Genomic DNA, 23,605 nt, shown 5'->3' with positions numbered 1-23,605 from the left:
GGCTCTGCTGGCTCTGCGTGGAGCTGTGTCACCTTGCGTCCTGTGTGACGGGCACTGTGCCCGCTGTGCCCGCTCTGTGCCCGCTCTGTGCAGCCTTGCTGTTCGTTAACTCACTCTTTGCCACCTGCCATTTTTCCCCTGGTTACGTTGCAAAAGTGCAGTCCTGTTTTTAAGGCCGGGTGCAATAAAATAACTCTCCTTGTCCTAGAACTTGTGCTAAAAGTTTGTTTGCTGTTTAAACTGTATGAGATTACATCGAAGGACAAGAAGTACAGAGACAATATTACAGTGTTCTCTAGCATGGTTTCAGGTCATTTAGTAAGATGGTATTGGAGTTTGTGGTGGCCTGAATTGAGATTTGATTGTAAGGAACAAAAATGACTTTTGGTGGGAGCATTTTTAATGCGTGGAACGTATTAGGCTACATTTTTCAGAATTGTTGAGCAGAACTTGTTCAGCTTGGCTTACTGTACACAGCTTACATCTGTAACTTATCCGTTTAAATTACTGGACATTTAACGCTGGGTGGAAGCGACTCAGGTTAGGAAACTTAAGGTGTCATAGAGCTTAAGGCCTTTTAAACATTTGGCCAGGGACACCAGATGAAAACTAGCCTTTCAGGCTAACTCTGGCTCATTTACAGTTTGACTGTTGATCGGTGTGCATTGTCCCTGAAAAATAAACCAATAAAGTAAAAATAAATAGCAGGCCAGCTCCTAGGATTTGACCCACTATTTTCAAGGCATCCAGCCGCACAAGCACTGCGCTGCTATTGGCTCTGAGGACAGTTATCGAAGCCCAAGCCCGATCTGTGCTGGAATGGGCCCGAACCAGAGCATCCCGGGGAGGGGTTGGGGGTGTCAGCAGACCGTACGGGACCGGCCCAGGTCAGACGGGTCGCGCTGGCTCACGGCGGCCTACCTGCAGGCTGGCCTGCGTGTCCTCAGGCAGGGGGGTTAGCGTGTAACGAGGTGTGAGAAGAGGCCGTGTGTGTGTTTAGCAGCTGCAGCGGAAACTCAAGGGCTCTCTCTTTAATTTATCGACGTGTTTGTGTGCTCATTTCGTTTCTGCAGAGCCGGTGTGAGTGTTCTCTGCGTGAGGGCCGCGTCCCGTGGTGTGTTCCCTAATGGCAAACCCCCCCCCACCCCTCAATGCCACGCTGTGACAGGCCTTCATTTGCCTATCGTCCTTAAAAAGAGGCTGATTTTCTTTGGGGGGGGGGGGGGTGTTGAAGGCCTGTGCTTTTATCCTGGGAAATGCCCCCCCTTCCCCATTCAGAGCCGCTGGGTATCGTCCAGGTTAGTGAGAGGCTCAGAAGGGCCCCACAGGAAGTGGGTAATACAGCAGAAGGGGCCTCTCCGCTCATGAGGAGCTCAGCAGAGGGTGCATGAAAATGTGAAGGCCTGCAAACATTTACAGGCTTTTTTTAAATAAGGAAAACAACAAAAATTGCATATTTTTTGGGGTGCGTAACAGCAAGTGTTTTGAGGGTAGCTGCAACAGTAATGTGATATTACATCATATTTGTAGAGCTGACTGGATACTTGCCGACCTGCTCGTCACCCTGAATGGCCTGGTTCAGTCAGTGTTTGTGTTCTGGCCTGTTTTAGAGAGTGGTTTGGTCAGTGGTTGTGTTCTGGTCTGTTTTAGAGAGGGGTTTGGTCAGTGGTTGTGTTCTGGTGTTTCAGAGAGCGGATTGGTCAGTGGTTGTGTTCTGGTGTTTTAGAGAGCGGATTGGTCAGTGGTTTTGTCTGTTTTAGAGGGGTTCCACTGCAAATCACTGCAGTTTTTTACCTGTAGGTTTCCCAGGTCCTTGGAAATCCTAAGAACATTTCCAACCTGGAAAAACCGATGGTAGGTAGTCACTGTTTTTGAAAAGTAAGGGGAACTGTGCAAACTTAAATGTCAAAAGATAAACATTTACTGTGAGTGAGCCGATTATTCATGGGGAAGGATCTGGTTACACCCTCGCCCAGTTTTAACTTGAACTGTCTATTTTACCCGGTAGCTTAATGTGTGTGAAGCTTAATTAGCTTCTGTGTGTGCGTATGACTTAGGCTAGTCCTTGTGTTTGTCCCACTCATTTGCCCTGACTTCCTGTCTGTAAGATGAAAAACAGGAAGTCCACACAATGGAAAAGGATCCCATAGTGCCCGTGCCAGCTTCCTGTTCGTTTTCCAAAATCTGAAGCTTCGCCTCGCGGAACAGACACCCCGCGCCCCTAATCAACAGACACCCGGGGAGCGCTGTAGCTCAGAACCGACTGCCAAACAAAGATGAAAGCACTGGTGGATTCAGGGAAAGGCTTTGGAGCTTGGGAGGATTTAGGGGAAGCACTGGTCTCCCTTCACTATGGAAGCCACGCACAGTAGGGAGCAATCTTGTGCTCAAGTGCGTCTGAGTCTGTTACAGTTTTAAATCAACAAAATGAAGCAGGAAGTGACAAAAAAATATCCCATCCATTGAAACGGCACAATAACTTGATGGATAATATATAAAAACTGAGAGTGATTTATGGACTCCTGAATGTTTCAGTTTGAGAAAACGGTGCATATTTGAATGTCCGTTCATGTTCTAATTGATGCCATGGCTGTGGACGGTTGTTTGGGTCATTTCAAGGTAGAGTGAATGATGACGGTATAAATAATTTGACAGCTGCAGGTGGTTAAGTGATGAATTATGTCACAGTGCCTATTCTCCCTGTTACATAATAACCTCCCCTCCCTGATTGGATAACCCAATGCCTGAAAGGGCACTTCTATGGAAAATCACCTGTGCCAATCACAGAACAGCAAAGCTATGATGCAACTCTCCTTCCTATTGGGTGACATTTTGTGTTTTCTTATCTCGCGCTGCCCTTGGATTTGTGATTAGACGACTGAAGGTCGGAAAGTCCAGTATGGAAAAACGTGGTTCTCTTTTTAAAACGAAGTTAGTAATTGGGTGTCATTTTGTTTTGAAGACACAGGACCCCAGGACTTGACAGGGCGGGTAATACAAAACCATTAATCCACAATCACAGAACTAAATGGGCGTAATGTGCATGGCATTGGACATGTGACTCCAGTTCTCAAAAAAGAGTGCTGTGATTGGACATTCTTTAGAAAGAGGGTCCCCCCCCTCCATTTTAACAGCATACATAACGAATTACGATAATGAGCAGACCTCAGTCCTGACTTTGCAGTACAGTCTATGCAGAGGGGCGTTATTCTAGGCAGAGTGTTGAGTTCCCCCCCCCCCCCCCAATTACTCTGGTCCTATTGGCTAATCAGCGTTGTACACCAACACTGCATGAAACCACAGCAAGAGGTTTGGCACAGGGACACAAGAACAGTGTTTGCATGAAATCAAACCCATGCCCATCCCTAGTCTCTTTAGAAAAGATACATTTTGAAAACCGCATCGAGTCTGCTCATGAAAATCTCATGGGGGTAAATATTTACCATATTCACAGGTCTGTATACCAACTCGGTGAATATCAGCACACGAGCTATGTGTTTTTTTTTCTTCTAACGATTGCGCTTGGAATAAGGAATAAGTGTTCTTAGATTCCCTTGTGCACGGGAGGCTCACGATGTTCTTATTGGTTGCATCACGACAGCTTGCCTCTGTGACCTGCAAGCAGCTTGAACTAAAACAGCAGGAGGGTCCACTGAGCACGCTCAGCGTTTAGATCAGACGCCCTCCGTGACTCTAAAAGCCGAGCGCGCTCAGTGGAGGTGCTCCTGCGTGACTCTAAAAGCCGAGCGCGCTCAGTGGAGGTTTGTGGAGGGGAACGAGCTGCCTTGCCGGCGAGGTAAAACTGTTGCCCGTCATCGTGGTGGGGAATACACAAATATTATTCTTAATCTGTAATTTAAAAATAGCAAAATTCTAGTACGCTGGCAGCCAGAAGCATGACAGAACATGGAGAGATGTACAGTGTATTTCAGAGCTTGGAAAAGGCATTTGTATTGTCTGTCCAGAGGCATTCTGGGATTGATGAACTTGAGTGGTAACCAAATAACCTTCAGCCTTTATGTTTTAGGCCAGTGTGAGGACACTGCGCATTTTCATCAGAGGTAGACAGGCGGGAAAATAAGAATAAAAATGAAGTAGGCTAAATAAGGCTTGACACAGGTTTGATTTTGTTGCCCGTGGTTATGGAACAGGTGGCTGTCTTAGTTGAATCAGAGTATGTGCGCCTTCCCAACCCCCCCCCCCCCCCACCCCACTCCCACTCCCACTCCGTGATTGGAAACACGGTGGTGGGATGATGAAAGAAAGAGAGAGAACGAGGGATTTTCTGTTGCGGGGGAGGGATGTGAGATTGTAGTGGGATGACAAACACGAGGAACACCAGCGCGTAGGAAAGGAAAGAGGGAAGGAGAAAAGACAGAAATGAAAAAGATTGAAGAGCAGAAATCAGTGAAACTGCTGTCTGTGATAGAAGGGGTGTGAAAAATGGAGGAGGAGGAGAGGAGAGATCAGCAGAAGACAGAGACTTGTTTACGAATGTCAGAAAAGACCATTATAATGGTGCGATGTTCTTGTCTTGTTTGGAGAGGCGTGTTCCCACTGTTGGCATCCCTGCTGGCCAAAAGTATCACCCTGCTGTGGGAGATCTGTGCCATGCTCTTAGGCAAAAGGGCCAGTGATGCTCATTCACATCACTGTCATCACGGTGAGAGTAGATGAGTGAGCGAGTGAGAGAGAGCGAGTGAGAGCGAGTGAGCACATGAGCGCGTGAGAGAGTGAGAGAGTAAGAGAGAGCGAGTGAGCGCGTGAAAGAGAGTGAGAGAGAGTGAGAGAAGAGACTTGTAATGTGAAAAGTTATAATGGTGAGATGGTGATGTGGTTGTAGCTTCATAGAGGATTTAGTAGTGAGTGTTCAGTGTGTGGGAGAGGAGAGTGAGAGAGTGGAGAACTGTGTAGAGATGTAGAAAGGAGTGAGATCAGTCAGAGTACGTGAGAGTAGAGTGAGAGAGTGAGTGAGAGAGAGAGTGAGAGAGTGAGCGAGTGAGCGAGTGAGTGAGAGAGAGCGAGTGAGCGAGTGACAGAGACCTTTGCGTTGTCTGACCACCTTCTCTGCATACGCTGGTCTGATGCAGAGCCTCTTTGCATGATGGTGGTTCTGTATAGCGGAGTCTGATAAGCTAATGGTGTGTGCGCTCAATGCTACCTTAACACTGAGCGCTACCTTAACACTGAGATCAGCTCTCCTTGCGTCTCAGCCTGCTTTTAGGACACCTGCTATCTGTTTCCACATTAAATCACTAACCAGGTGAGACGGCCTATACAGAGACAGGGTTCGCAGTTTAACCAGCTGCTTTAATTGTGTAATTATACGGAAAATAAAACCCGAAACCACACGCAACCGAGCTACCAACTGTAGCTTTCCGGTAGCAGGAGTGAACACCACTGCTACTGCTTCAGTCTGTGTCTTTACTTGGCTGGACGAATGTCTCCTTCCTCTTTTTACAGAGCTGAGGGTTCAAGGAGAGGATGGAAATGATTTTGGGCTTTTACCTTCCGGGACCAGGGCTCATTGACCATAATGCTATCCTGTTCCAGTTAAGCATTAGCCGTATTGGTGTAAAATCCAAGCCCGACATTACTGTAATTGGTACTCACCTTTGTCCTGTTTTAGAAAGATCTTTGTTTTGGGAGAGCGGGCTGTACAGCCAGACAGATACAATTTGGAGAAAATAAGAGGCTTAAAAGGGGATGGAAATGTATCCCTGATAACATTTTGCTAATCCCAGAATGCATCACTCTCATGCTGAACCTGAAATGTGGAGGTTTATTTTAGTTTTTTTTTTTTTTTTAGAAAGATGAGAGGTGAAAAAGATAAACAAATTATCAGGCCAGGAAACAGCATTTGCTTGTCCTGGCTTTTTTGATCTGGTGGCTTTAAACCAATCCCCTGTCTATCTCTTCTCATCACCTCGTCCGGTGCCAGCTTGGTTACCCCTGGCAACCCAATGTTTGATGGATAATCCATCAATGAATGCGAGTCTTTCTTTTAAAAAGCTATTTACAAATAAATGGTGGCATTAGGTCTGGTGGCTGTATTATTTTTAGACTGTGGATTAAGAACAACAAGCCTCAAGTAGGGTGTATAAATTTGGATTACAGGGGATGGGGTGTCGAACAAGGCACTTTTGAGTTGTGTTTTAAAGATAACGGCAGTTTTGTCTTGCTACATTAGCTGGGGAAGGTCATTCCGACTTTGGGAGCCCTGAAACCCAATCCCTCTGCACTTCTCTGTAGACTCAGGGGGCTGGTTCTGGATAGCTGTAAATGGTCTGCAGTGGAAGGGTTTTGCGGAATTGGCCATCGATCCTCAAGGGAGAGGTGACTGTGCAGATTTAGGCTAATGAAACTGAAGCACAAGGCTGTTCCCAGGGCGCTTGGCAGCCAGGGGGCGCTGTTCTCAGTTACGGAGCCACCCTGTTCTGCAGTCTGGATCTGCCCGTGTATTCAGGAGGGGGGGCAGGGGTGCGTAGAAGAGCGTTTTGTGAGTGGGGGAGACTGTGGTTGTAATTTGTTTTATTTTAGCTTCTGTAATGAAGGTGACTTTTTTGTTTCATGTGTCCAGTGGGATTTTGGAATGGCCTTGTGGTTCTAGAATGTGCTCACAATTCTGGAACTTGCTCAGGGACGTGGAATGCACACATCACGCACTGCAGTTGGACGTTGTTTGTTTGGTAGGCGCATGTGATTGTGTTTAATGTTCTGAAACGGTATCTGTGTGGGCTGTAGGAAAGGCACACCTGCGCCTGTTTCAGGGTTCTGACGGTGTGTGTGTGTGTCTGTGCGTGTGTGTGTCTCAATGTCAAGGTTTGAGATAACACTGCCTTTATCTTGGCCTTTATCTGAACGCAGACCGTGGCAGTGGGCGGGCCTTTGAGACGGTTGACCAATGGTGAAGGAGACCTTGGTTTTGAAAGGGTGTGTCACTGAAGCTGCAGCCACTGGTGACGTGGCACAGCTGCTGCAGCAGTGTGGATATCTGAGTTAACCAAATAGCCCAGACAGCGCCCCGCAGGCAGACACAGGCCGACTGGGCCCGGGGGAAAAAAAAAACATTCAATTTGAACATCATTCCCCATTCATTAATGCCAAGTACCCTGTCCTGTCTGCCTTCTGCTGTCCTTCTGGGAAGACACCCAGGGACCCACAACCCCCCCCCCAACTCCCCCGGTGAGTCTGCACCCGCACTGACTCATACCTGGTGATGACAGTCCCTTAGTTGCTATGGGAATCATTATGGTCGTACGTGGAAAGAACCGGAATTTGTTGCTTTCGCTGTTTGTCGGCCCTGACAGAAACTGAATAAACTGCATTTGCACGTTTTTGCCGACGTGACGCAGGCTTCGAAAGATTTACTCTGCGCACACGCAGCTGGGCTTCTGTGTTCCCCTTAGCTTAGGGACACAAAACGGGGCACCAAACTGGGACCTGAACAAACTGAAATTGTGAAACAGCCGGGATCGTCACGGGGCAACTTCGCGAGTTTTACGGGTTTCGCCCGGCTTTACTGCGGCTTGGCGCTCCTTTTAACAGTGTTTGGCAGAACCCTTTATGTGTGTGTGTCTCAAACCGCTGCGTTCCCATTGGTCAGCAGGCTTGAGAACACAGCCACCTGGCAGCCACCTTTTTACCGGACTTTCGATGAGCCTGGTTTCAGTCCAGAGAAGCAGAATTACATAAACATTCATGGGTTTTGGATGCGTCCCACTTTAACGGAAAACGATGTCGCCTGAAAAGTGTTTCTCGGTGTCGCCCTAGAGGTGTGCTTTAGAAACTTGCACCCTCTGCTCGGTTGTCCAGTCATGTAACTGTGTTTCATAAGCGATGAGATTTCAAATAAAACAGGTTTTTTTACCCCACATTTTTCCCAGCAATGCGAAGAAACTATTATCAGAAAATAAAAATATTTGCCACTATAGCCAGTTCTGACCTTTTAAAAAAATATAGGCCTATCTATGTAAAATTTAATTTGCAGTGCGACTGACTTATTTACTACAATGTCCTGCTTGCTTTGGCAACATTCTGTTACTAATTTATTTCATTTGTTTTCTATTTAAATTTGCTTCATTGCCATGACAAACACTCATTCATATTATCAAAGCATATGACAGAAACAGATAATACGAATTTGCAAAGTGAAATTAAAAAATTTTGTAATGCATTAAAACAATTCAGTAAAAATAGCATTATGCTATAAATGTTACTATAAATATATTAATATTAATGCATTAATAATAAATCAGTCAAACACTCAAAAGTAAATTTAAAAAAGTAAAAAAAAGTAAATTACAAAACAGTATGTTTGAAGCACAAACACAACCAAAACCTCTGGCCCTTATGAATGTATCACTCTTTCTTCTCTTACTCCATAATGCCACCCCTCTCAAACTCAAACTGAAGCCTGGGTTTTTACTTTTGTTATCCAATTTGCATGCCTTCATGATAAGCCTTGTTTTAATGTTGGTCACATAAACACAACTACTAACACACACACACACAAACACACACACCTGAAAAACTTGATTTAAAAAAAAAAAAAAAATTGATTTATTGCGACATCCACGGCACAGTAATCATCATTAGCCTCATTATCATCGATGTCGTTATCTCTGTCATTATCATTTTAAGCATCCTTAATCAGCAGTCTCATTATCTTCGTCATCGTTATCGTTAAGCTCCGATGATGTAGTGCCTCGTCTTCCTCGCCGGGCGCAGCTCGCTGCGTGTTACAAAGTACTTACCCCCGAACTGCTTTAGTGGAATATCCAGTTGTGTAAATGCATTGTATGTTATTAAACATAAACTGTGTAGGTCAGTCTCAAATAAAGCATCTGCAAAATACCCAAAATGTAAAAGGAAATGCTACAATATTTATTAAAAGGCATGTATTCTGGCCACCTGCTCTTGTTTTGTATTTTTTGTTTGTCCTGCTTTTAAACACTCATTATTTTAAGCATTTCCTGTATTGCATATGTTGTCATGGTAATATATAGCCTACGTGTATTGTGAGGTACTGAGCACACTGCTGTAAGTACCATAAGTACTGTGTGAATACAGTTCATTATGAACTGTATTATTATGTAGAACCTGTAGTATTCCGGCCCCTGCTACAGGATTGAGTGAGTGAATCTGTTTGTCTTTGTCTGTCTGTCTGTCTGTCCCCTCAGCAGACAAGTGTCCCGGCAGTCTGGACTGTGCCCGTGAGAAACGCCACTTCTGCCCGCCAGGCTCCACCCACTGCGGCCCGTGCCTCACCCCATTGGAGGAGAATGAGGAAGGGCAGTGCGTGGTCAGGAAGAGGCACGCCCATTCCGGTACGTACCTGGTAGCATGCGCGTTCTTCCCTTTTTCTAATGGTCTTAAGCGAGAAATTTTTCCGGAAAATTCCATGGAAAATCCCAGGAAACGTGGTCAGGATTCAGCGATGATGCTCACCCAGGGCAAGTAAAACCAGATGTTGGGTGAGTAGAAATGCTTAGTCAGCTGCCCAGGTTTAGAAGCGTGAAATGCTGACCAATCACAGAGTCAGAAACAGCGGTACTGTGGACTCTTAACCATGCCATATTGGTTCATATGGTGTCTCATCGCATTTTAAGAGAAGCTAAAATGATACGGCGAGTGAGTGAACTCACATTCTATGCAGGAAACATTAACGCTTGGGATTTCACTTCTTTTTCACACGGGTTAATTAACATTTGTCGCTGTTTTTTTGTTGACTCTGTTCATTAACTGAGCCAATGTTTGTATAATGTGCTGTCTCCACTGATTACTGTGACGGTGACACATTCATCTAGCTGTCTGTTACTGTCCGTCACACCTATTTACATAGATGGTTCATTCTCCTTTGTAGCAGATTCACTTCCAAAACCTGGATGCTTAATTTCAGATGAACGCTCCTCCAATGCTTCGTCTAATGATGATTTCTAACGACGAATAACAAGTTTGTTAAATGTTATGCCGGATGTTATTTTTTTACATACTTCTTGTCACCGGTCAAGACTTCTTACAAGGTGGGGAATATCCCCCAAGAGTTACACATTGTAAAGCAGGGGTCCTGTGTCAGCACCATTTCGCCCTTAGTCCCGCCTCCGTACCCCCTCCCCATCCAATCAGACATCACAGATGCCGGGTCTCAGAGTTCTGTGCATTGAAAGTAAACAACGTTTCACTGGTACCATTTAGAGTAAGGCACAGTGTTTTTGAGTCATCGATTTGGCTTTCAGGGGACTGACTTTAATTAAAGCAAATGACTTGTACGCTTTATTTTGTAAGTGCTTTTCATTTATCCAAATTGCTGTACAGAGTACAAACTGCTCAGAACGATTCTAGGGGGCCCAGCCATCCCCTGCTCTCCGTAAAACAAAATGGAAACAACAACAAAAAATCAAAACCTGCAATGTCTTTAAACCAAGGCTGAAAGCTGAAGTGACAGACGTTAATTTGATGACGTATGAACTGAATGAAGGGGGATGAAAGGCTCTTTAATGGAGTTAGAGGAGGGTTTGGGTTAGAGAAGGGTGAACTCTTCATTAGCAGGTGGATGCGTGGGTGTGTCATGTTTTCAGAAACCTTTATTTGAGCAGGAAGTCTCGTTGAGGTAGCGAGACTCTTTAACAGGAGAGGCTTGGTTTAGAGGGCCGGTCGGTACGCACGGAATCTGTGTGCAGTGCCGCCGCCGCCGTCGTCGTCGGTCTGCCTGTCCTGGCGTGTGCCGTCGGTTCAGTTGCTGTTTTGTTAACGAGGCTGTAATCAAACAGCTGGCTGTTAACTGGGGCTCGTTTAGCTTCGCTGACGGTGCTATGAGGGGGTGGTGTGTCGCCCCCCCCCTCCCGTCCCCTCCCCCCTCCCCAAAGCACACGACACAGAGCCACCGCAGCAGGGTGATACATTACGATCGTATGGCTGTCTACGCCTATCGCTCTCCTTCTCTTTCTTTTTCTATTTCAGTTCGGTATATCAGCGCTGATGGGATGGTTGGATGCGTACAGTTCTCTCTTCCCCCCTCCTCCCTTTCCCTCCCTCCCTCCCTAGATTAATAATTCAGAACTGAAGGACAGGCTGAGCACTGATGACTAAGGACTGAATGAAATCGGACTGAGAGAGGGAAATGGAAGAATTATGAGAGAGCCAAAATAAGAACTGTGTGCGTGTGTGCGTGCGTGTGTATACTAATGTGTGTGTGCATGTATATATAGTGTGCGTGTGTGTGTGTGTATGTACTGTGTGTATGCGTGTGCAAGTGCGTGTGTGTGTGCGTGTGTATACTAATGTGTGTGTGCATGTATATACAGTGTGCGTGTGTGTGTGTGTGTATGTACTGTGTGTATGCGTGTGTGTGTGCGTGTGTATACTAATGTGTGTGTGCATGTATATACAGTGTGCGTGTGTGTATGTACTGTGTGTATGTGTGTGCAAGTGTGTGTGTATGTATTTCCAGTGTGTGTATGTATTTCCAGTGTGTGTGTGTGTGTATGTAATGTGTGTGTGTGTGTGTGCACTGTGTGTGTGTGTGTGTATGTACTGTGTGTGTTGTGTGTGTGTGTGTGTTTGTGTGTGTGTGCACTGTGTGTGTGTGTGTGTGTGTGTGTGTGTGTGTGTGTGTGTGTGTGTGATGTTTCCATGTGTGTTGTGTGTGTGTGATGTATGTTTCCAGTGTGTGTGTGTGTGTGTATGTACTGTGTGTATGTGTGTGCAAGTGTGTGTGTGTATGTATTTCCAGTGTGTGTGTGTGTATGTATTTCCAGTGTGTGTGTGTATGTAATGTGTGTGTGTGTGTGCACTGTGTGTGTGTGTGTGTGTGTATGTATTTCCAGTGTATGTGTGTGTGTGTGTGTGTGTGTGTGTGTGTGTGTGTATGTGTGTGTGTGTGTGTGTGTGTGTGTGTATGTATGTATTTCCAGTGTATGTGTGTGTGTGTGTGTGTGTGTGTGTGTGTGTGTGTGTGTGTGTGTGTTCCTTGCCTCTAAGCGCTCTGAGCCCTGGCCCTTTAAAGAGCCTGTGCTCTCAGGCCACACAGCTCTGACTGTGACATCACAGAGCCCAGCTGAGGCAGCAGTGACACTCTGTGAGCTGCAGCTGTGTGCTGTGACATCACAGAGCCCAGCTGAGGCAGCAGTGACACTCTGTGAGCTGCAGCTGTGTGCTGTGACATCACAGAGCCCAGCTGAGGCAGCAGTGACACTCTGTGAGCTGCAGCTGTGTGCTGTGACATCAAGACCAGCTGAGCAGCAGTGGCACTCTGTGAGCTGCAGCTGTGTGCTGTGACATCACAGAGCCCAGCTGAGGCAGCAGTGACACTCTGTGAGCTGCAGCTGTGTGCTGTGATGTGCTCAGTACTCACTGTGCAGATGTGCAGGGGCTCCTGGCTTAGCTAAGTCACATGACCCGAGGCATGCCACGCCTCTGATCCGTGTGTCACAGCTCTAGCACCCAGAAGGCTGGACCCTTCGTCCCAGTGGACAGATGGATGCGTAAGACACAGGCGTGACATTGTATGTGATACAGGAGCCTGCATTCAGGGACTTGATTTAATACACTCATGCGCACGCATGCATACACATTCATGTTTTCAGTGTTCTGTAGTGATTATTGTAGTCCTGGTTTATAGGTTACAGTTTCAGTGAGTGGCTGTGGGTGACTCATTATCACACATGCACATATGCACACACACACACACATTATGTACACACGCACACACATTGTATACACATGCATATACATTGCATATGCACACACACACACAAACACATCCTGTATATATATGCACACACACACACACACAAGCACACACACAAACACACACACACACACGCACACAGTATATCCACACACATATACACACGCACACACACACACACACACACCCTCACACACACACACACAGCAGTGGAGCAGAAGCAGCAGTGTGATTGAATGGTTTCTGACTGCAGCAGTGGGCTGTAGGTATGAGCCTGGGGAGTGTTTGTTAAGGAGGTGTGCACCCTTCCTCTTATCTCACAAACAAATATACTCAAGCCTTCAGCTGGGGCTGCTCTACTGGGGCTCGAGCTGTGTAGGTGTGTTTGCATGCAAGTGTGTGTGTGTGTACATGCCTGTGTATGTGTGTCCACAGAGGATTGTGCGTTTTTGTGTGTGTGTGTGTGTGTGTGTGTGTGTGTGTGCACATGCATGTGTATGTATGTCCACAGAGGATTGTGCGTGCGCGTGCGTGCGTGTGTGTGTGTGCACATGCGTGTGCGTGCGTGTGTGTGTGTGTGTGTGTCCACAGAGGACGGTGTGTGTGTGTTCAGAGGACTGTGTGTGTGTGTGTGTGTGTGTGTGACAGAGGACTGTGTGTGTGTGCGTGTGTGTGTGGGTGTGTACAGAGAGCTGTGTGTGTGTGTGTGTATGTGTGTGTGTACAGAGGACTGTGTGTGTGTGTGTGTGTGGTGTGCTGTGTGTGTGTGTACAGAGAGCTGTGCCCACACTGCCTGTGTGTTACTGTTGCAGGCCCTGTGGTAAATCTGTGTTATTTACGGGAATGCTGGTGAGCATCTCTGTCTGTAAACGAATGATCACAGTTGTCCACTCACTGCTTACTCAATCTCTCTGTCTGTCTCAGTCTATGTTATGTTTATAATATTTATATTGGTACGTGAAGGCGATTTATGACAGCAACACAGAACACTAAATGAGGAATGAAACGACTGGGTGTGTGAGAGATTGCATATATACTGTATGGAGCGTGTGTGTGTGGTGGGGGTGGGGGCGGGACGGGGGTGGGGGCTGCTGTGAAAGAGTAATGGTGGCCCGGTGTCTGGGTTGGTCTGAAAGGTTAGATAAAGTGTAACGGAGGGGATGCATGTGTGAGCGTGGACGCGGAGAGAGAGATGGTATTTAGCTGTGGGCTGGACAGTGAAGTGTGGTTAAATGCTATGCAGACTGACCTCGTTCCCATGTGCAGTCCAGTGGTTTCTAAATCTGACACGAAGGCCTGGTATGTTTCTGTAACAGTCACCACAAGGGGGCGACAGAAGTCAACTAGTGGAACAGTAAATTTTCTGGCTGCTGTGACTTGCAACCACAAAACAATAAATTATCACACAATACAGTCATACACAGATGACAGTTTTTTCATTGTGAATACAATTTTTAATATTAAAACCAAATGTTATGCAGTTAAACAAATATGTGATGTCACTTGGGAGTGATTGAGTTTATTACAGTTAGGTCATAATTTATCGTTGTTTATAGTCATTTTTAAATGTGATGAGAAATTTCCATTGCATCCTACCATATCCATTATGGATAAATATGATTGGCATGCATTTTCTTGTGTAATACTATGGGTAAACAATTGGGTTGCCAGGTATTTTCTGGTAACCCCTCCTATGTATGTTTTTAACACATAACAATGACACACTCATGATGATGATGTCATGATAAGGAAATTGGTTCAGATTCCTGGTTATGAGTCAATCTCCAACTCCGAGAATCATCTGGAAGACCGAAATCACAGCACATTAGATGTACCAAACAAATCACTGTTTACTTGCTTTTTTTTTTTTTGTTCGTTACAATGTGTACAAATGGCCCCCATGGGTGCTGTACAAAGGGCTGATGGGTAATTAGAGATCTGTTGCAGGAATCCAGATGGTGGGAATAAAACGAGCGTACGCAAGCTCTCTCTCTCTCTCTCTTTCTCTCTTTCTCTCTTTCTCTCTCTCTCTCTCTCTCTCTCTCTCGCTTGCTCTCTATCTCTGTCTCTCTCAATCTCTCACTCTGTTTCTCTCTCTTACTGTCTCTCTCACACACACACACCCAAATACAGACAGGAGCACTTAGACAAGCAGACACACACACACATTTACGAAACTCTCACCCTCATAGACACACAATAACAGATACACACACACATACACACAAAGGTGCGTACACATCTGCAGTGCACACACACTCAGAATTAGTCACTCACATGTACACAAATGTATGCTCACACATTGAGAGTAAAATAGAATAAGCAAACACACATCATTGATATCTCAGCAACAGTTGTTTAGCAGTTTTCTGTTTTCTGGGTTTCAGTGTGAAATTTGCACTGTTCCTGCCTTTATCCTCCCATTCTGATCACAGTTAATAAGCTGTATCATTTAAAATGACTACTATTTCAGTTCAGATTACACCGAAGCTGCTTTTACTAAAACACAAAATTATCTTTAGTCTGACATAGGGCATCTGTGTTCATAGCTGGAACCACTCTAGTTATTCTTCTTGTTACTTTTTATGTAGTGCAGAGACCTCATAAGCTGGATCACAGAAACAGAGCTGCAGGTGGAGGCAGTCTGTTGTGGCTGTCCCGTGTGGATTTTAAAAAGCCTGTCTGTGGATTAGTGCCGTCTAAACCACTCCAGCACACCTTTCCCCAGGGGTCAGTGGTGTTTATGGATTTATTTTTCCACCTCATTGGGGACAGTTGCAGAAAAATAATGCTCTTCATTCGCACTTACACATTCAAAAATACAGACAGGAGCACAAAGACAAACACACACACACACACACACACACACTGCCATATTCAGAGACGGACAAACGCGCGTATCATCATACGTGCAAACAAAAAAAGAACACACACCTTCATATATAAAACCCTCATATATGAACACACACAGACAGGGCCTACACACACACAAGTGCAAGTGAAAATACAGACATAGAAACGCAATTACAGATGTACATACATGCACAGACCCACACGAACACAGATACACACACAGGTAAAAACACGCACTTGTAGAATGACGAACTAGCAGAGGCGTACACTCACAGACTCACAAACACCGCTGTCTCAGAACTACCCCTTAAAGTGCAGATGGCCGGACCCACCCCTCAGCAGACTCCTGCTGTGGGGCGCACTAAAATCTCTGGAAAGGGGGGGGGGGGGTCAGACAGAGGTAGACAGAGAAAATGCCTTCAGTTCATAACGCTCTCCCATCGCGGGGGGCCAGATGGCCCGGCCGTCTGTACTGTACACACACGGGCACAGCTCACCCATTTAACACACGTGTGTGTGTGTGTGTGTCAGTGTGTGTGTGTGTGTGTCTGTGTGTGTGTGTGTGTTTGTGCTCTTGTCTGTATTTGTGAACGTGTAAGTGCGCATATTTGTGTGAATGAAGAGCATTATTTTTCTGCAATTGTCCCCAATAAATCCGTAAACACCACTGACCCCAGGGGCAAGGTGTGGGGAAATATCTATCAGTGTCTATCTTAACATCCTCCCAGCCAGCAAACCTTCCCAGAAATGTCCGCAACAGGTCACCCACGGAAACGTGTCCGGTTTACCCGGTGTCATATGACATTGTCTTTGGAATGTCACATATTCAGTTTTTCAGTTTCAGCCACAAAAATATATAAATTAAAAATAATTTTATTGTGGATGGTCATTCCTCTAAGTGTCAGTTAATAATCTGGTAGGAATTGTCTGGAGCATTCTTAAAATGTAGACCGCACAGAGAACCCCACAGGCATGAAACGTCTGCTCGAAATGTTAAAAGGCCTTTATTGCAGCATGTGCACAGAGGACGATATGGTGAAAGCCTGATGTACTTATGCACTTAAGCTCACTGGCCTTCATCTGGGTGCCTGTTTCCCCTTGTGGACAGGACATACTGTCATGTTTAAAGAAGCCATTCTTCATTTTTTTTTTATTTATTCAGGAAGTGTGTGTGTGAGTCTTTCTTGTGAGCAAATAACCTAATTGAATGGAGCCTTTTCAGAGAGTAGCTTTTTACACTGAATTCCTGTGTTTTGTCACCTTGGCGATGTTCCTTTTTACTGTCTGTCTGAATGACGAGCGTCAGGTGATGCTGCCGGGTAGTTTGCGTGCAGCAGGCCCGAAAGGTTAGACTGTGACTTCAGTGTAGGCGGCAACGCGTTCCAAGACGTGCGGGGGACGCGCTCCGCGTAACGCCATCTCACAACAAAACGGGAATCGAACAATAACGTTCCGCGACATTCGTGAAATTTTTGCCTTGTAAATGTTTTAGCCCTCAAATGTCCTTCAGATTCCCGACAGTTTTAAGACGTCTTTCTTCTCCGATGTTAAGAAGAAAATGCCTCGTCTCGCCTTTTAGATTGTAACACGTTTTAGTCCAAAGTTCTCCGTGTATTTTTTAAGTTTTTCGAACACATTTTTAGCCTAGGTCTTCTCTTTACGCATTAGCGTTTTCATGCCAAGCATTGACCCTCCTATAGAGGTTATGCGGGCGGCAGTGTAGTATAATGGGTAAGGAGTTGGTCTTGTAACCTAAAGGTTGCAGGTTTGATTCCCCGGTAGGACACTGCCGTTGTGCCCTTGAGCTAGGTACTTAACCTGCGTTGCTCCAGTATATATCCAGCTGTATAAATGGATACAGTGTAAGTCGCTCTGGATAAGAGTTGCGATGCCTGTTATGCAGTGATGGACAGCTGTATCAGTCTTCTGGCAGGCCGTGACCAGACGTTTCGCCTGCGCATTGGGCCGTGAACGTTCTGGAACGACCCGGAGGACAGGTACAGGGCGTGAGCGTGAGACCCATTCGCACCCGGCCCACCCACACCTCTGAACCCTCGACCCAGGTCTCTGGGCAGCCTGCTAGTCTGCAGTGGCATTGTGGGATTTTTACTTCTGTCGCCACAGCAACAAGGCTGGAGCACAAGCCAAGGTTCTCCTGTTTTTATGTGAAACCAGCGACACCATGTTTGGAAGCTGCTTTGATTAGAGGTCAGCTGACTCTACAGTCTCCTCTGTTTCGATCTCTGCTTGAGCATTGAACACGAGGGAACAGATTTATGCACACACTCACACACACACGCACGCACGCAAGCACACACACACACACAAACACACGCACGCACGCACGCAAGCACACACACACGCACATGTCTTGGTAAAGTATGAGAGGGAGGCTGTTATGGTCTCTCATTTGGTTTAATGTGAAATATTAATAGGCATCCTGTAGCAAAATTAATTATATCTATAATTATTAACTAATTATAGTGTTATTCAGCCTGGCTAACCCGTATCGCCTCATGTATCCAGGGTTCACTAATTAAACAGCTCTTGGGTGTGTGTGCGTGTGTGTGTGTCTTTTGTTTCTTTGTAGTGTGTGTGGTGTGTGTGCACAGTGTGTTGTTATGTGTGTGTGTCTGTCGTCTGTGTGTGTGTGCGCACGTGTGTGTGTGTGTCTGTCTGTCTTTGTGTGTGTGTGTGTGTGTCTATCTGTCTGTCTGTGTGTGTGTGTGTGTGTGTCTATCTGTCTGTCTTTGTGTGTGTGTGTGTGCGCACGTGTGTGTGTGTCTGTCTGTGTGTGTGTCCTTGTGTGTGTGTGGTGTGTGTGTGTTCCTGTGTGTCTGTGTCTGTGTGTGTGTGTGTGTGTGTCCTTGTGTGTGTGTGCACTCGTATGCATGTGTGTGTGTGTGTGTCTGTGTGTACTGTGGAAAGGCCATTAACACAGGCAGCAGTATAACCACAGCGCTTGTCAGACAGGTCATCAGAGTTGCACAGTGTAAACCACATTCCAGGGTCCTGACAGGCCTCTCCTAGGCAACCGGGGCTGGTAGTGTGTGTGTGGCCAGGGGATGGGGCACCGCAGGGGGCCTGGCCAATAACCCCACTCCCCTGCTTCTGAGAGGCTAATAACAAGGCCCGACCTGCACCTGAGCCTCTAACAACAAGCGGCATCTAAACTTTAACTGCTTTGTGCTGTTGAGCGATGTAATGAGCTAGAAAAGGAAGGATTACACACAGACAGACCCACGTGCACAGACACACACTCATACAGCACACACTCTCACACACACACACTCACACACTCACACAAACAGATGGCTCTTGCCTCTCAAATCCTCTCCATCTTCATCTCTCCTTTTCAGGCAAATTGACCTCTCGTCCTGAGCTGGATGAAGAGATTGACTTCCTGTCTGCCGTCATTGCCAAACAGCAGGACACAGGGGCCAAACAATCAGGTGAGACATCTGTGTGTCTGTCCATCTGCCTCACCCTCAGTCCCCCCCCCCGAAACTCAACCAAGTCACGGAGTAGCCAGGAATTTTTTTTGTTTGGGGAGGGGGGGTACTGTAACTTGTTGTAGTTACTTTGTCTTTAACTGTTTTAATTGTCCTTGTAGTAAGGTGTGAATTCTTTGAAAACAGTATTAAATTAAAAACATTGTGAATTAAAAATTAATAAATGTGTAGGGATTCGCAGTTATTTTTTTAAACATCTTAGTAATTAATTATATTTTTAAACAAATCTTGCAAATAGCAGGTATGTGATATAGTAAATGAGTATCTATGCACTCATCCGTTCTCTGTCTGAGATTGAATGAGGTTACACACACACACATATGCACCTGCAGGCACAGAAAGAGCTCACTGAATTCCTGTGTTTTGGCTTCCTAGCAACGTCTCTCTCTCACTCTCTCTCTCTCTCTCTCTCTCCCTCTTCCTCCCTCCCTCCATCTCTCTCTCTCTCTGTCTGTCTCTCTCTCTCAGTGACGCCCACTCAGGTGTCACCCAAAGCCAACCCAGAGGGCCCCGTGCAGAAGAAGCCGCCCAATGCCACAGCGGGACTTCCCAAGACGAGCGCCGCCCCCACCCCGCTGCCCCCCCCGCCCCCCACCGAGCGCTCTGGGAGGGGGCACCACCCCCTGGTGGCCCCCTACCCCTCCAGGGATCGGATGCTGATCAGTACGTGTGCCGCGGGACAGCGCGACGGCCCTGTCCTGCTAGCAGGCCCGGGCCCGGGTGTCACTGCTGCTATGCTAGCTGGCGTTAGCCTAGCCGCTGTGGGCTAGCTCAGCCGATTCTCTCGCTCGATTGAGGCCTGTCTCTCGGTCCACATATTAACTCTGTGTGTGTGTGTGTGTGTGTGTGTTTTTGTGTGTGTGTGTGTGTGTGTGTGTGCGCGTGTGCGCGTGCGTGCGTGCGTGCGTGTGTGTGTGTGTTTGCATTCTGCTGAATGGTTAGTTTTTTTTCGGACTGAGTGGAGAAGTGGAGAAGTAAACTGATTGTGATATCGACTACGAACGTGATCCCAGCTCATCTGTCCTTTTATTAGGCCTGTGACAGAAGGCCTGCAAGATGGATCACTTTAAAAACAAAATAGCAACTTTTTTTCCACAAGAAATTTCTGAACCACAATAGGCTGCGATTATTAAATAATATATGCTTAAAATAAATAATACTAATAATTTTAATAATAAAATTGTTTAAAGTATTTATATTCTCGAGCTGTGGTTTAATAAAACGGCTGGTCAGGTGCATCAGTGCAGGAGCTGTGCTCTACTGTGTGCTCTCCGCTCGCGTACCCTGCGTGAGCAGCTGATGTTTGCGGTCGCACGGTCAGACGGAGAGGAACAGGAGAGCTAGCGTGCCTTTCGCAGTTCCACCCAACACTGAAAATTATGACCGCCAAGCAGGAAGACATCGCCACCGACCTGACGCCAAAAACGCTCCACTTAAATCGTTTGGCCGTGTTTTTGTTTGACCGAACCGACGTCAAACAGCTGCCACATCACAAGACAAGAAGACAGATCTGTACCGGCGTCTTAAACAACGCCATTGAGATTTACGCAATCAATGTTTGGTGAAAAGGTCCCATATGTGCAATTTTGAAAAGTCACTGCCAAAAGCGAGCCTGAACCAGCCAAACAAACAGTGCTGGTGCCTTTGCAAACATCAGACGTCATATGAGAGAACCTCTAGGGCACATAAAGAAGTAATTTAAATAAATAAATAAGATGGGGAAACCGGTAATGCTGGGATGGTAGCTAACTTCCTCGTTTATAGTTTCCTTATCTTTTATGGGTACTTTCCTTATCTTTTACTTGGCTAATTATTTATCCTTAGTTTGACGAACGAGGTAAACATTTCCTCGATTTAATACTTCTGTCGTGGCGAAACTTTTGGATAGGACGTCCCATCCAAACACAACCGTGGTGGCATCGTCGTCATTGATTGGAATACTTTTGAGATGAATGCTTCTGAGCGAAGAGTTGCTGAACCTCTGGTGCAAGGATATTGTCCTCTTTGTTATTGAATGTTGCACTGGATCTTTCCTTTATGCTTTCATTCCTCTTGGAGTGAGGGATTTGTCCTTCTTAGAGGGAGGGGTCTTGGTAATGCGTCTGTCTTTTTTTGTTCGCCCCTCCGTCCTTTGATCCTTCCCCATCGTGCTGTCATTCACACTCTCTCTCTCTCTCTCTCTCTCTCCCTCTCTCCCTCTCTCCCTCTCTCCCTCTCTCCCTCTCTCTCCCTCTCTCTCTCTCTCTCTCTCTCTCTCTCTCTCTCTCTCTCCCTCTCCTCTCTCTCTCTCTCTCTCTCCCTCTCTCTCTCTCTCTCTCTCTCCCTCTCTCTCTCTCTCTCTCTCTCCCTCCCTCTCTCTCTCTCTCTCTCTCTCTCTCTCTCTCTCTCTCTCTCTCCGTTTGCAGCCTTGGTCGGTGTGTGTGTCATCGTCGGGATGGTTGCTTTGATCCTGTCAGCGGTGTGCTGGATCAGGTAAGCGTTAGAATTCCCGTTTGCTTTGCCGCGGTCCGTTCGCGGTTCTGGTCCGGTTCCACTGCGCCCCTGCCTGGAATGTGCCCGAAAGTGAGGTCATCAAGACCACGACCACATTACTCGTCTTCAGGTCGTGCAAAATGATCCATTTCTAGAGCATAAAATTTAAAGTCTCCATTTGTGGGATGGTAGGTGATTGGACATTGTTGTTTTAAACAGAACTTTGTCAACACAGAGTTTTACTCAGAAGTGATTAATGAAGCAAGGCCCCGATTTTAATATCCACATTTCAATTAGGGGTTGGAAGGACCTGATTTCAATTAGGGGTTTTTTGGCTTGATTTACTGAGACCTTTAGTATGTGCAAAACCTTTCAGCACACGCAGAACCGGTAACATGACCAGTGATTGGTCATGGTATTTGTTGTGCACCAATCATTGGTTTTGTTATTAGGTGTGTCTTAGTAAATCAGGGCCTTAGTGTGTGGAGGAGCGCATGATACAGAGCAGGTAGTTCAGAGTGGACCCTCGTCATGCTAGTCTGCCAGCTGGGGTAAAAATAACTGAGCTCGCTGGCTCCCCCCGCAGGCTGCAGAAGGACACGCGGCTGGCGGAGAAGGTGGACTACCCGGCGTTCTGCGGGGCGCCGCCCGCCTCGTCCTCCGACAGGACCTCGGTGAGCCCCGCCGAATCGAAGGCCCGTTACTGTACGCTGGTGGCTTGGCTTTGTCTCTGCTCGTTGCCTAAATCTTTATGTGGCTGTTCGTAAGTCACTCTGGAAAAGAATGTCTGCTAAATGGCTGATCATACACACATACAGAAGTGTGTGTGTGTGTGTGTGTCTGTCTGATGTCTGTCTGCCTGCCTGTCTGTCTGTAGGTCTGTTTGTCTGTCTGCCTGTCTGTCTGTAGGTCTGTCTGTCTGTCTGCCTGTCTGTAGGTCTGTTTGTCTGTCTGCCTGTCTGTCTGTAGGTCTGTCTGTCTGCCTGCCTGCCTGTTTGTCTGTCTGTCTGCCTGCCTGTCTGTCTGTCTGTCTGTCTGCCTGCCTGTCTGTCTGTCTGTCTGTCTGTAGGTCTGCCTGCCTGCCTGCCTGCCTGCCTGTCTGTCTGTCTGTAGGTCTGCCTGCCTGCCTGCCTGCCTGCCTGCCTGTCTGTCTGTCTGTAGGCCTGCCTGCCTGCCTGTCTGTAGGTCTGTCTGTGTGTCTGTCTGTCTGTCTGTCTGTGTGTCTGTCTGTCTGTCTGTGTGTCTGTCTGTCTGTCTGTGTGTCTGTCTGTAGGTCTGTCTGTGTGTCTGTCTGTAGGTAGGTCTGTAGGTCTGTCTGTCTCTCTGTCTGTAGGTCTGTCTGTGTGTCTGTCTGTAGGTAGGTCTGTAGGTCTGTCTGTCTCTCTGTCTGTAGGTCTGTCTGTGTGTCTGTCTGTAGGTAGGTCTGTAGGTCTGTCTGTCTCTCTGTCTGTAGGTCTGTCTGTGTGTCTGTCTGTAGGTAGGTCTGTAGGTCTGTCTGTCTCTCTGTCTGTAGGTCTGTCTGTCTCTCTGTCTGTCTGTAGGTCTGTGTGTCTGTAGGTCTGTGTACTCATTCCTCTTTCCTCTCTCTAGCCGGGGGATAAGAAGCTGGCGCAGAGTGCCCAGATGTACCACTACCAGCACCAGAAACAACAGATGCTGTCCATGGAGAAGTGTGTCCAGAGTACCGAATCTACCCCAACCATCTCCACCCTCTTCCTCCTCACCTGCCTCCCTCTCCTCTTTTCTCTGTGATAGTCCCTCCCTCTCCACCCTCTTCCTCCTCACCTACCTCCCTCTCCTCTTTTCTCTGTGATAGTTCCTCCCTCTGCACCCTCTTCCACCTCACCTACCTCCCTCTCTCCTTTTCTCCGTGATAGTCCCTCCCTCTTTTGGGCTGTAACTCTTCTCTCTGTGGTAGTCTCTGTCTCTGTCATTGTCTCCCTTTCACTCTTCTTCAGTGAATAGTCTCCCTGTCTTTCCCTGTCACTGACTAGCCTCTCTCTCTCTCTCTCTCTCCTCTCTTCTCCTCTCTCTCTCTCTCTCTCTCTCTCTCCTTCGATGGCCTGTCTGTGACTCT

At 46.8% G+C, this 23,605-nt stretch overlaps 1 protein-coding gene across 2 annotated transcripts in view; it reads left to right on the top strand.

Moving 5' to 3' along the window:
• npdc1a (neural proliferation, differentiation and control, 1a) overlaps positions 1-23,605 on the top strand; it is a 40,985-nt gene that overhangs the window by 11,301 nt on the left and 6,079 nt on the right. Inside the window, exons 2-7 of one of the 2 annotated variants that reach the window (XM_064307052.1) lie at positions 9,186-9,329; positions 18,904-18,996; positions 19,525-19,719; positions 21,462-21,528; positions 22,115-22,202; positions 23,119-23,198. In XM_064307052.1, coding sequence (XP_064163122.1) covers positions 9,186-9,329; positions 18,904-18,996; positions 19,525-19,719; positions 21,462-21,528; positions 22,115-22,202; positions 23,119-23,198 — 667 coding nt within the window. Of the gene's footprint in view, positions 1-9,182; positions 9,330-18,903; positions 18,997-19,524; positions 19,720-21,461; positions 21,529-22,114; positions 22,203-23,118; positions 23,199-23,605 lie in introns of both variants that reach the window. The other variant, XM_064307050.1, reaches the window with a different exon arrangement.

The sequence above is a fragment of the Anguilla rostrata genome, chromosome 14 (genome assembly GCF_018555375.3).
Source record: "Anguilla rostrata isolate EN2019 chromosome 14, ASM1855537v3, whole genome shotgun sequence".
Taxonomy (NCBI): Eukaryota; Metazoa; Chordata; class Actinopteri; order Anguilliformes; family Anguillidae; genus Anguilla; species Anguilla rostrata.
Note: the sequence above shows the minus strand (reverse complement) of the source record. Positions and strands in the feature narration are given on the sequence as shown.